Genomic DNA, 14,117 nt, shown 5'->3' with positions numbered 1-14,117 from the left:
TATATATATATATATATATATATATATATATATATATATGAAGACAGGGACGGTTGACAGAGATGAGAAATACTTTTTTTAATGACATGAATTAGTTAGCCTAAATATCTGAAATAGCAAACAGTTAATAAAACATGTTAAAAAACACTGAAAAAGAGTTAAAAACATATTTAATCTGAAAAGGAAACACTTGATAAGTGGATAGTCCTTAATCCGCGGAGTTTCGAATAAATACTTTCCTTCTGATCAGAGGGTAGGAATTAGCAAAATGTGATATCGGATTTTGCATACAAAAGTATTTGATGAAACTGCAAGTAAGTCAAAGATCTTACTTGATAACAAAAAAAGTGAAGCAAAGGGAATATGGTGAAGAAAAAGGTGATTACACGTAGATAGTCTGGTGGAAGATAAAAAATCCAGTGACGGTAAAATCCAAATGTAAAACTTCAAGAAAGTTAAAAGAATTTCCATTTGTACAAGTAAAATCCAAGGAAATCACGTAATTGGAAGATGGTCCAAAATAATCCAAAAGACCGAAATCCATGGAATAATTCACAAATATGTACAAGGAGAAGGGAAAAATTCCAATAATATTAATAAAAGAAAAATAAGATATGCTTTTCACACGGCTGCCGAGACATAATGTAAATAAGAAAGATCAGGGAAGAAGAAGAGAAAAAAAGATCAGGGAAGAAGAAGAGGAAAAAAATTAAATGGTGATGGAATTAAATATAAGGTAGAAAAGCAAATGTCAAAATGACCCAGACAAAAAGATGTTAAAAGGCCCGAAAAAATATAGGGCAAAAAATAGGTCAACTGAAATGTACAGGTTATTACTTAAGAAAATGTCAGCAAGGGTTGTTAAAAGATACTAAATGGAAATAAATAAATAAAAAATAAATAATGAATAAAAATATAAAAATATAAAAAAATAAATAAAAAATAAATAAATAAAAAATAATACATTTTTAAGGGAAAAGGATGGCTGGTGTCTGCAAATTCAGGATAAAGCAAGTAAGTATGTAAGTAAATGCATATAGTAAAATATAAGTACATACACATACAAGATATGAAAGTGTGGGTAGATTGATATATTAGATAGATAGGAATATTTAAAGACTAAAACGGAAATTGCAGATAAAAAATTGCAGATAAAAAATTGCAGATAAAAAAAAATTGCAGATAAAAAAAACGGCCAAGCAAAAAAGAAATAAAGAATTAAAATAGAGGATTATTAAGTTATAAAGTATTAAGAAAGTATGTAGAAAAAACGATAAAGTTAAAGAAAAATTATATATCTATCTGAGAGGTTAAAGTAATAACTATGTAATTTCAAAATTACCATAATTAAATTTGGACTTATGTTTACAGAAAGAAATCAGTTCCTTTTTAGAATTTATTATATTGTTACTTTGAGGTAAAGTAATTATAGTTATAGCTTCGGTTGTGCAGAGGCGACATGCCTGGAGTATAAGACTTAACTTTTTTATGATAGTCCATTTGATTGAGAAGGGGTAGTATTAGAGTTAAGTTTTTTAATTAATGTGTTTAGAGAAGTTCCTTGGTTATTATTAGAATTATGGTTGTTAAAAGAAGAAATGTGGTTTGATATTCTTTTCTTAATTAATGTTGAAGTAGCACCGATATATATATGTACTTTATTTAAAGCTCGAGGTCTGATATTAATATTAATTTGCTGATTTGTATTAGTTAAATAGTTTGAATTTTGTTCATAGTGTTCAACAAATGGTGTATGAGGACTATTTGGGGGGGGCGGATAATGAGTGTTGTTAGTGTTAGGATGGCTGTTAGGAGAAATATTATTATTCTCATTATTATTTTATTATTATTATTATTATTATTATTATTATTATTATTATTATTATTATTGCTAGTTGTATGATTATAGATTGAGGGGTTGCTCGAGATGTATATTGGATTAGTAACTATATAACTGCTTGAGTGATATATTGGATTAGTAACTATATTAATTCTTTAATATTTATAATATACTTTAGTTTTACCATCTTTACCATATATATATATATATATATATATATATATATATATATATATATATATATATATATATATATATATATAGCTGTTTCCGATCACGCGTTTCTGTGGTTCAGTTTGTTTAAATAGAAATACAATAAAAATAAATAAAAAATGTACTGGAAATTTACTGCGTATATATAAATTTATTTATTTCACGACAAGTTGCATTCTGTAATGTTCATATACACTTATTATTTTTTGCAATTGTTTTAACAGCAAAAATTTTTTTAACACACGCACACAAACAAACGCATGCACGGGCTATAAGAACTGTTAGGGGTGCATGTTTTTGTTTATGTTCTCAATACTTGTGGATACACAGTACTATGTCTCGCAGTAATATGTCTCGTAGTAACGCCATATTGTAATTTTAGTAACCATTCGTTTATGAAGCATATAATTGAATTTCGAAATATGAGAATTATCAGAACGCAGCCAATCAGAATGGACGAAGTTTGATGAGGGATACGTTATTAATGAATCGGAAACTGTGTATTGAATGATAATCTAAGAATGTTTCACGCCCATATTTTTATTTTAATCGAAATCGGTGAACTCACGCATTTTTCAATCAAATCGATTGATTGCCTGCTATAGTTAGGGTTCCATCGCGATGCACTGTGAAGAAGGATCATATGCCTCCTCGCAGTGACTTAGTCCACGATATATTATTGTCTACATTACACTGTAATAAACCTACTGTTCAGGTTATAAAATTATTTTAATGGCTTGGATTAAAGTTTAAAATCCAAAAGTCAAGTATCAGTTTTCAGTTGTCCTCTAAATAGAAACATTCATTTCGAACGCGTCCCTGTCATATCAAATAACCTATTGTCGGTTTTATATGCCTTACCCTACTGTTTGTGCGATGACAATGGCTTGAATTTAAGTTTAAAATGAAAAAGTCAAGTATCATGATGAACTTTTGCTTTAAACAGAAACATTTATTTCGAACGCGCCCCTGTCATATCAAAGACTCTACTGTTAAATTTATATGTTGAGCCTTTCGGTTTGTGTGGTAATAAAACTTCTCAAATGCACTTGTGATGTTGGGTTGTGTAAGGTGTTAACTTTGGTGAAAATCGTCTGTTCTTTTTTCATTGGATTATTTCGATTATCGATGGAAGACATTCTGACACCAAACCTGTCTAAGAACACTGCCAGGCACACAAGTACCTTCGTACAGCAGTTTTCGATTCAATAAGAAATGAATTCACACACGCGCGCGCGCGCGCACACACACACAGAAGTTCATTTTATATAATAGTAGATAGATTTGGGCTATCTTTCATTATAAAAGTCGGATCTCCATTAAGTAAATCTTATAGAGGGAACAGCCGCAAATGAATTAACCAAATTGAGTTTTACAGCTTCCATTATTTGAAAACGAGAAAGGGGGAAAAATAAAAGAAGAACCAAACATAATACACGCTTTTATACGCTTCCCAATTTTTTTTTTTTTTTTTTTACCTCTCTTTCTTCGGGCGTATTCATTATCATCACCATCATCATCATTATTACCTTTGACATGATCCATTCATCAAAGGTTAACCGTGACAGATGCATCAGCAACGCCAACATACGGATAGCAGAAAACGAACTGGGCGCATTTTTGACAAATGATCAGTTACAAAATAGAGAAAAAATAATGAAAGCAAAAACATGCTGAATGATGGGGCAATAAGTTGGTTTGCTTTTCAAATATGTCCATGTATCCCTATAAAAAGCTATGTCCGTCGGGATGTCACTTTTAAAATAACATTTCTATCGCAAGATGATTCAATGGATATACCTTATTTTAGACTAGCAGGGCTACCCGGAATTGCCATGTTCAAAAGTGTAACATTTCTATTAAAACTTATCTCTCTATCTGTATGTGTGTGTGTGTGTGTCTCTCTCTCTCTCTCTCTCTCTCTCTCTCTCTCTCTCTCCGACCCCTACTGTCTCCTCCGTCCAGCCCATTCCTCTCTAACTGGACACTCACACCCATACACACAGAAAACTCTCATTTATATAATAGATTCCTCGTGGAATTAGTCGGTATTTTCTTTCTAAATTAGTACACATTAACACAGAAAAAAGCTTGCCACTAGACAATATCTGACTCATTTGACTCGCAGAGAATGAAACATTTTCTCGAAGTTTTATATATTATTCATCCGGGACAACGCGGATAAAAAATATACCAACTTTGTGGTTTACTTTTAGCTGGGTGTACAAATATACACAGGCACAGCTGCCATTTATACATCCAACCATAGAAGGCTACGTCTGTCGGTCGGTGGATCTGTCATGCTTCTGTTTGAAATCGCATTTTCGTCAGTCTATCGTGTTTAAGATTGGAATATCATCGCAGATGGGTCCACGTATTTATATAAAAAATTGTGTCTATCTGTCTGTCACACCTGTTTAAAATGGCTGTTTTTGTACGCGTTCACGCAACTTAATAAGAAGCGTCGGAAGTGAGATATCTTCTTGGGAATCATTCTAGCACTGCAGAAGGTGTCTCACCCCCGACGCAATCTTCTACCTGTATAAGAGCCAAATACGTCCTGAAAGGGGGCTGCTAAGAGTATCCTTTCCTTCTTAACAGCGATTCTACCCTAGTAAAAATGTTCTGTCCGTCGATCCATCTGTCACACATTAAATTTGAAACATTTTCATCGCTTAACACACACACACACACACACACACACATACACACACATACACACACACACACACACACACACATATTAATAATGTCTTTTTCTTCTTTTGGTGACTTCACGCATTCGTTTATTTTCGTATTTTCTTCCTCTCTTTTCTCCATTTCTCCTAGATTTATGAAGAGATTTTATTTTACAAAATCTATTTTTTATTTCATTTAGTTTCGTGCCCAGGATGAATGTTGTATCATCCATGGGTGAGTTATAATGTGAATAAAATCTCGGACTGGAAAGCTGTTTCCTAGGCAACACCTACGCATTGAATTTAGAGGGTGGAATCATGAATACACTAAAGACCGGTTCAGTTCTCGTTTGCCGAAGTTGAATAAATGGTGGAAAAGGAGTTGATAAGACACACAAGGTGGAAATAAAACATGTGCATTAAATTAAACAAAAACAAAAATGTATTTGCAAAACTAATTGTGTTTGGGGCTTTAAGAAATTCAATTATAATAAAACAAATTCTTTAGCGTTAAAGAAAATAGACGGCCCTTTGAATGTCAAATTCAGGTAATCACATTCAAATTAAGAAGGAGCTTCCTGGCTTGTTAACTGGTTGCGACCCCATTATAAAGAGAGGAAGAATAAGTTTGTTTTTTGTTTATTTTTGCATTCAGCCCGCCGAAGTTGTGTGTCTGATGATTGGTCAAGGAGAATCATCTTGGCCAATCAAATAGTTTTTTTTTTTTTTTAGAATATGAGGGGTGAAAGAGAAAAAGGTTATTTTATGAGAGAAAGAAAAGTTAATCCGTTTTTTATAACACCTTTAAAACTAATTAGTCTGCAACGCGTACAAGAAGAACAAAAGATTTGGTTATCAAGACTAAACATATCAAACACTTGCGACAAGCCAACTGATTCCTCAGACTCTTATGATTCATTGGTTGACCTCCTGGCCCGGAGATAAAAAAAAATATCTTTCCGAAGACGCGTACTCTCCATTTTTTCATTAGCCTCCCCAAATTAAATTCATCTTCAAAAAAACATTATCCGTTTCCAAACTCCATTCCTCCTTTATTCACATACTTTCCACTTTAAGATCAACTTGTTTCTTTCCGGTTCTAAGCAAACCGAAAAAAACTGTGGACGGTCTATTTTGTAGAAATGGATTGGGAGGATCTTACTGACCGTTTTCCCGACTTCCAATGAATTTTTACATACATATATCGATAAATCAGATTTAAATTTAACAACACTTTGGGGATATTTTAAATAGGATGGTTCCCTAAAGTAAATGTGATATTGTGATGATTGCAATGATTCTTGCTAAGAATAAGATATACGAATAGTGACGAAGAAATCTTTCTTCATTGAGGCAATTTAATTTTGTGTCAATCTAGAATACACCTTCTTGAGGAGCTGGATTTTTTGCCTATTAATAACTGACCTTGTGTCTAACTCTGCTTAGCGTTTGTAACTCATATGCGTAAGTTTCTGCATTCGATGAATTTCCTTAACATTTCAGCTGTTTTTCCATCTCTTGTATAGTCTTGATTCCGATTTCTCTTAGTCTTTTTCCTAAAATTATTTTAAACTGTTCCTAGTGCTCCTACAATTATTAGTATTAAAAAATTTTTCATCTTGCATATTTCTTTCTGTTCTAAGGCAAGTTCCGCGTATTTGTTTCGTTTTTCTGTTCCTTTGATCTTACTACACCCTGCTGGTATGACAAAATCTATAATTTGGCAGTTTCTTTTTTTTTTTTCTTGTTAAGTTTATCGGTTTTTATCTCCATGCTCCAATGATTTTGTAGTTTTTGTTTTCCTTTATTATTATTATTATTATTATTATTATTATTATTATTATTATTATTATTATTATTATTATTATTATTTGCTCACTAGGAGTAGTCACACATCATCAAAGATTTCTCTTCGAGAACAACTTGTGGTGTTCTCTGGAGTCTGAGTGACAACAAGTGTCCACAGATTTCCAGTACTCTCCACCTCTTTCGATAACCTTTATAGATGAATTTGCGTTATCGCATCAGCTGTTTACCATTGATTTCTCGTTGGCGACGACCATTGACCTTCACTGGAATTTGGATGGCAATAATTCTCCCTAAGATCGCAGTTCTCTTTGCACCCATCCAGCGGACGTCAGACTAGTGCTTTCACTCCTCGGTCTTTCCATCCTTTTTGATCCTCCGCGATTATTTGGTGTGGTGTCAGTTTATGGTCACACACACAAGAGTAGGTAGTCAGGGGCGCAGGGGGGGGGGGGTAACTTACTATCATACAGTTTCAGTTTTCATGATTCCATGTAATGTTGCTTTGTGTTTTACACGTAGCAGTTTCTGTAAATCCGGCTTGTGCCTGTAGCTCACATGTTTTAGTCTCTGCATTCTAGGATTTTCCTTAATATTTTATCCGTTGTCATTATTGTTGCCCGTTATATTTTTTTCAGCCATCCCTCTGATTCCAATCTCTCCCATTCTTTTTTCAAAGTTTTTCGGTGCTGTTCCTAGTGCTCCTACCATTAGTGGCGTTATCTTGACTTTTTTCATCTTCCAGATCCTTTTGAGCTCTCTGGCGAGTTCAGTGTATTTGCTCCGCTTCTCCGTCTCCTTGGATAGTAGTAGTAGTAGTACCTATGGAAATTCCACAGAAAGGAGAAATATATTTAATCAATAAATATATCTTTATAAAGCTGATATCTTTTTGGACAAAAACAATAATACGTAGCAAATATGAGTTTATTAAAATTTCTATGAAAATACTATCTATTGTATTTTAAATATAGAGCTTACCAAATGGGATCAATTAATAAATTAATAATAAATACTCAGAAAATTATATTGTGCACATAGTTTTATACAAATAATAAAATCACACTGTAAGAGACAATCTTTGATTTACTCCTTCAGTTCAGTGGCAGACAATGTTCTTTTTGCCCCTGTTTCTTTCGAATGTTCCCTTTTATGTAAAGGTTTTACTGACTCCTTTCTTTGATGAACAACCACTGCATGTCAAAATTACTATGAGTTTCCTTCTTACACTATTCCAATAATAGTAATATATTTTTAGAATGATATCCGAAAACGAGGCTACATTAAAGGGAAATTACTCTCATATTATTATTTAAGGTTGCCATATTGGCTTTATAAAAAAAAACAAATTACGCGAAATTGGTCTTTTTTGAAGCAGTTTGACCTTAAAAAATTGTATTTGGCCCTTTTCAAAGCGAACATATCAAGTAACTAAGAAAGGAACAAGCAGAGTCTTATATATATATCATCATCATCATCATCATCATCATCATTATTATTATTATTGGCTCACAAGGAGCTTTCACACAGGTCATTAAGGATCTCTCCTCGTAAACAACCTGTGGTGTTTCTTGGAAGCTGGGTGACAACAAGTCTCCCCAGTTTTCCAGTACTCTCCAGATATCATTTGCAAATGCATTTGCATTATCGCAACGGTCGCTTACCATTGATTTCTCGTTAGCAGCAGCCATTCGTCTCCACTGGAATTTGAGTGCCAAAAAGCTTCCCCAAGGTCCCAGTTCTCTTCACACTTGTCCAGCGGAGGTCTGGTCATTGCTCTCTCCTCGGTCTTTCCATCCTCCTTGACCTTTCTCGGCTATTTGGCATCATTCTTTTTGGGGGAAGGAGGCAGTGATTGGGTAATGGGAGAGGATGGGGATGGGATAGAGAATATGGATATGCAGCTTCAATGTTCTTGGTTTCATGTAACGCTTCTTCATGTTTTGTCTCTGCAGTAGCCCGAGCATGTTGCTCATGTGTGTTAGTCTCCACATTCAAGGGTTTTCCTTAATATTTCAGCTGTTTTCGTTATTGTTATTCCCAGCCATTCCTCTGAGTGCAATTTCTCCTATTCTTTTTTCAAAGTTTATCGGAATTGTTCCTAGTGCTCCTACTATTATAGGTACTATCTTGATTTTCTTCAGCAACCATGTCCCTTTCAGCTCTCTGGTTAGCTTGGTGTATTTACTGCGTTTCTCCTTTTCTTTGTTAATATCCTGTGGTCAGCTGGAACAGCAAAGTCTACACTTTGGCAGGACTTTTCTTAATTATTACGACATCCGGTCTTCTTGCTTGGATGGGTTTATCCGTTTGTATGTCGATGTCTCATAGGATTTTGTGATTCTCGTTTTGAATTACTGTTGCTGACTTATGCTTGTACTATTTTGTCCGTGCGTTTGAGGTGCAGTTTTTTGCACAATTCCCAGTGTATTGCCTTTTCTACTTGGCCGTGCCTGTTCTTGTATTCCTTTTGAACTAGTTTGTTATAATCATTTATTATATAGTTTATCGTTTTGTCTCTTTGTCCACAGAGTCTGCATTTGCTGTTTTCTTGTGTTGTATCAATCTTTGTTTTGATGTGGTTGGTTCTTATCGTATTCTCATTATTATTTATATTATTATTATTATTATTATTATTATTATTAGGAGGAGGAGGAGGAGGAGGAGGAGGAAGAGGAGGAGGAGTCAATTCTCTATAGATTATTATATGGTGCTCAATATATAGTTGTGATTTCGAAAAGTAAGAAAAAAATACTTGTGCCATGAACTAGTCCCGAAAGTAAAACATAGATCTCCAGTCTTATCTGTTTGTGTATGACCTAAATTCATATGCATAAAAAATCTGCACAAATTATTTCAAGTAACATCTGGGCAATAAATAAAACAGGTATAGTCAACTTACCCCAGGACAATGTTTTTTTTGTTTTTTTCAAATTTGACCTCTGGACAGCTATTTTACAGGCTTAAAACCTAATCGAAAGTATGCTACAGGTCCAAATACCCTATATATCAAATTTCAACTTAGGAGGTTTAATATTCAGAGAGAAGTTTAGTAAATACTTCTCGCACCCACGCTGACAAAGTAACTTTATATATATATATATATATATATATATATATATATATATATATATATATATATATATATATGTTTCCGTGTGATCGAACGTTTTCATCTTAAATTCTACGCAATTATGCAGAATGTAGAAATGATGCATAAACAGGATTCAGTATAATAATGAAATGAAACCAATCATCTTATAAGAAATCATAAATAATAAATAAGTAATTAATACTCGTTTTCCAAAGGCAAAAGAGTATGTAAATTAGTTACTATCCATGTAGTCGCTCGCATGTCTATGACTAAGTATAGTAATTTTGTTGTGAAAATTCAGATTTAAGTCATGATTTTGTTAAAAGCGTTCCTTTCTTTTATATATATATATATATATATATATATAGAGAGAGAGAGAAAAGTGAACGCGTCTGTCTGTCTGTGTACATTTTCCTATGCAATAACTGTCAATTTTTAGTCTACAGACTCCAAATTTGATATACGGGATACTGAGATTTGGGAAAATCTTTGTGATCCGTTTTCATCCAAAAATTTGGCTGTTAAGGGGTCAAAGTTCAACGATTTGATCTTTAAGAACTCTACCTAACTCCTCCGACAATTTTGGGGCTAAACACTAAATTTTAGATATAGGTTCCTTGGATATGGATCTAACTTAATTTGAGCACAAAACAATAAATGTTAAGGGGTCATAATAGGGATTAAGGTTAAAACAATAATTGACCTCTGCCAAATTACTCAGACAATTTCTGGTCTAAACATTTGAAATTTTACATAAAGGGTATTCAGAGATAGAGCAAGCTTTTTAATCGGTTTTGGGTCGAAAATTTGAGCTACCAATATATAAATGTATGCATATATGTTTGCCTGCCTAAAACTTTCGACAGAGGAAACGGATTTTCACAAGATATTGTTTGGAAGCTCGATCCTTCAGACGACAAATACCGAAAAATTGGCTAAAAACATTAATTTCTTCACCCTTAACTGGGCACTTTTCTACAGGGAGGGTCGCTTTTTTTGCCGATATTTTCGAAAGTCATCCCCTCTTTTCGACTGTCTAGCCTTCATTTAAAACTACGTCACTTCCGGTTTGGTGGTGGTCGTAACAGCAAAGACGTCAGGTTTGTCCCCCATCCTTTTCCTCCTTCCTATTTTATTTATTTATTTTTTTTTTTTGCTCAACATACACCTCCAAACACCCGGGCAACGCCGGACTGAAATGCTAGTATACATATATAATAAAAGTTTATTTTTGAAATATTGTTAATTTCAATGTATACTGTTTTCGTTTAACGGGTGGAAACTGTTATGCTAAAAACTGAATCTCCATTAATTTCTAGTAACGCTCAATGTATCTACTTTATATAGGTGCAGAGTATATATTGTACAAACTTTGTTGAAATTCAAAGACTTACCTTTTTTATTTTTTGTAACTTTTGTTTCTTTCATCTTGGATTTCTTCATTACAGCCGTTTCGTTAATGGAATGGCAATTTTATGATTTTATGTGTTCATAAACGTGGAGGTGGAATTTCCTTTCCCCAAACGTAAACACTAGGTTTATCATATACAAAACTAATTTTTTGTTGGTAACATCGAATGGAAATAATATGTGACGAATTGACGAGGATAGGACACTTTTATGAACACATAAAATCATAAAATTGCCATCTCATTAACGAAACGGCTGTAATAAAGATGAAATAAACAAAAGTTACAAAAAAGAAGAAATGTAAGTCTTTGAATTTCAACAAAGTTCTGTTATATATATATATATATATATATATATATATATATATATATATATATATATATATATAAGGGTGTCACCGCTTATGAAGGCCCGGAAACCATTCAAAAGATAAGGGTTACTGCGTGTAAGGCGGTCTTTGAGACAACAGGTTAGTGATTGGTGGTGGGGGAAGTTTGATAGAAGTTAAATATTTAAGGGGGCGAGACATCAGAAACTTGTTTACATTGTACTTGAAGGCGACTATGTTATAGTCAACTGGAAAGCATGTCGGAACATATGTCCATAGGCGGACAGTTCTAAGAAAGAAGCTTTGGTCATGGAATTTGTGTTCAGATTCAGGTACAGATAAAGAGTGGGGAAAATTGGTGGTAGTAATAGTAGCTAGGCAAGTGCTTTTTGTAAATGCTTAGTGGGGGATTATAGATTGAAGCTCAGACGATATATATATATATATATATATATATATATATATATATATATATATAATCATACACATACAGTACTGTTTCGCTGTATCACAGACAGACAACTACCTCAAGCCAGGATTGAAACACAACTGCCCGTACGACAGTCAAGTCTTCGAACCATTACGCTAATCAGCAGCTGCTGTGCGAGAGTGAATTAACGATGTTTTGATATCGTCCGAAATACCTGAGCTCGATTTGTTTACACAAAGAGCATCGCTTAATGCACTAATGGTATATCGTGCATCGCTTCCCAATATGCTCAACTCAAGATAAGGAGCATTATAGTCATCCACATACAGTACTGTTTCTCTGTATCACAGCTCATCAGTGCGGCTAGACAGGCAAGTACCTCAAGCCAGGATATATATATATATATATATATATATATATATATATATATATATATATATATATATATATATATATATATACACACACACACAATATGCAAGCAAGCAAAGACGCCTGGACGGTCCATAGAGTTCTATAATTATATAGAAATTCGTTTGATTTAGGAAAAACCAATTCAGTTTGTGCTTCTTATCCAGCTACTCTTGCTTGCATGCTTGGTTGCGCAGAGAACTGACATCTCATAGCAGAAACTGAGATCATAAAGTCGGACTCTCACGCAGCCACTTCTGTAAGCTTAATGTTTTTTGTTTTTTTTGTTTTTGTTTTTAGCTATGCGCATGCGTTCAGAAGAAAAAATACCATATTTTTTTAACTTTATCTGCGTTTTTTTTTTTTTGTTTGTTTTTTTTTTGTGCTCTGTTTGTTTGTTTGTTTGTTTGTTTGTTTGTTTGGTTAGTTGGTTGGTTGGTTGGTTGGTTGGTTGGTATTTTTTCTTGAAATATTTTGACATTTTTTCCTTTTTTTTTTTTTTTTTTTTTTGCAATATATTTCAGACCATGAAGTATAGAACTCATGCTTTTGGAAATGAAAATGTAAACAAATGAAAAAGAAAAACTGGGAAGAAAGAGAAGAAATAGAAAAAAAGCTGGAAATTACGAAATGTTTTTTTTTTATTATTTTATTTATTTATTTTTTTTTTTTTTTTTGTACATGAAAGAAAAACAAAACATTTCGTTCGTTCGGAATTTTAATTCTCTCGAAAGTTTTTTGTGTGTGTGTGTGTGATAAAAAAGGTTTTTTAGAAAGAATGGACTCTTCGAAGAAAACCATTTCAATTTCAAGAGAACATAACAAACAATGAGGCGCTTCACAAATTTCGAATCCCGTTTTTATAATTCATTGATTACTAAACCCGATTTGCGCAAAATAAACATTATAATGACAAGCAATTGTATGCGTTTGTGTTGCTTCCTTTTTACTGTTATCTACTGCGTATACAGTAACTGTATATGCTTTGCAGGGGTCCCTTTTTGGAGGGAAAGTCTTTTGTGGAGAGCCAATTTAGGAGAAACATTTTAATGAAAATTGTTTTTAGGTTTGTGTTAGATGATAAACGCAAATAAAATAAGGAGTTAAAACGCATAAAGTCACAAAAGAGATATTTTATATAGGTATAAAATGGAAGTTTACAGTAGCTTCTAGGAGAGTTTCTCGAAGCCATATTAATGGAAATTGTTACAGCTTTTCCTTTTCATTGATCTGCAAAAGCCTTTCTTCTTTACTAATTCTCTTCCTTATTCTCTTTCTCTCTTCCCCTCTGCCCTCCTCTAAAAACAACTCTGATGATCTCCTTCACAAACTCCCCAACCTTATTACGGAAAATTCTACAAACAAAACAAGAGAAAACACGGGAAATTAAATTCTAACATGAATTCTCACTACAATGTCTCCTTCTCTAACATCAGGGAGCTACGTTCCAATCTTCCAGAGGTTGAAATCTAATTATGGGAGACCAAACATGACCTGTTGTTCTTGTGCAAAACTAGCATTAGTTCAACAGTTCCCTTATCCGATTTCTCCATCAAAGGTTATTCTAATTGCACATCCAAACCCAACCCTGAAGATCGCTATAGACATGAAATATGTGCCTACATTGGAGATGGCTTCCCCTATATCAGAGACATCTTCAAAGAAGACCCTAACCTCCCATACACGTGCTTCCAAGTAGCACTTACGCACACCATGTTTATGTTTGCCCTCTATCATCCCACAATGGTGGAGTTGCTAGCTTCGAGAATATTGACAGAAAATTGATCACGTTCTGTCCGCTTATTCATCAACTGACATTCACGGCTGTGGAAATTTCAATGTTCACAACGTTAAATAATCAACTCAAACACAACAGATGATGAAAACAGGTTTTGTCATGGTTTGTG

At 33.5% G+C, this 14,117-nt stretch overlaps 1 protein-coding gene across 2 annotated transcripts in view; it reads left to right on the top strand.

Annotated features, from left to right (window-relative positions):
• LOC145293171 (uncharacterized) overlaps window positions 1–12,887 on the top strand; it is a 132,135-nt gene extending 119,248 nt beyond the window's left edge. For both annotated transcript variants that reach the window (XM_080139637.1, XM_080139636.1), the window contains one exon: window positions 12,735–12,887. In XM_080139637.1, the coding sequence (XP_079995763.1) occupies window positions 12,735–12,748 (14 nt within the window). In that variant the 3' untranslated portion in view covers window positions 12,749–12,887. The remainder of the gene's footprint in view (window positions 1–12,734) is intronic.
• The last annotated feature ends 1,230 nt before the right edge of the window (window positions 12,888–14,117 follow it).

Source organism: Euprymna scolopes, chromosome 14 (genome assembly GCF_053919585.1).
Source record: "Euprymna scolopes isolate OS-2025 chromosome 14, ASM5391958v1, whole genome shotgun sequence".
Taxonomy (NCBI): domain Eukaryota; kingdom Metazoa; phylum Mollusca; class Cephalopoda; order Sepiida; family Sepiolidae; genus Euprymna; species Euprymna scolopes.
This window is presented reverse-complemented; position numbering and strand designations above follow the sequence as displayed.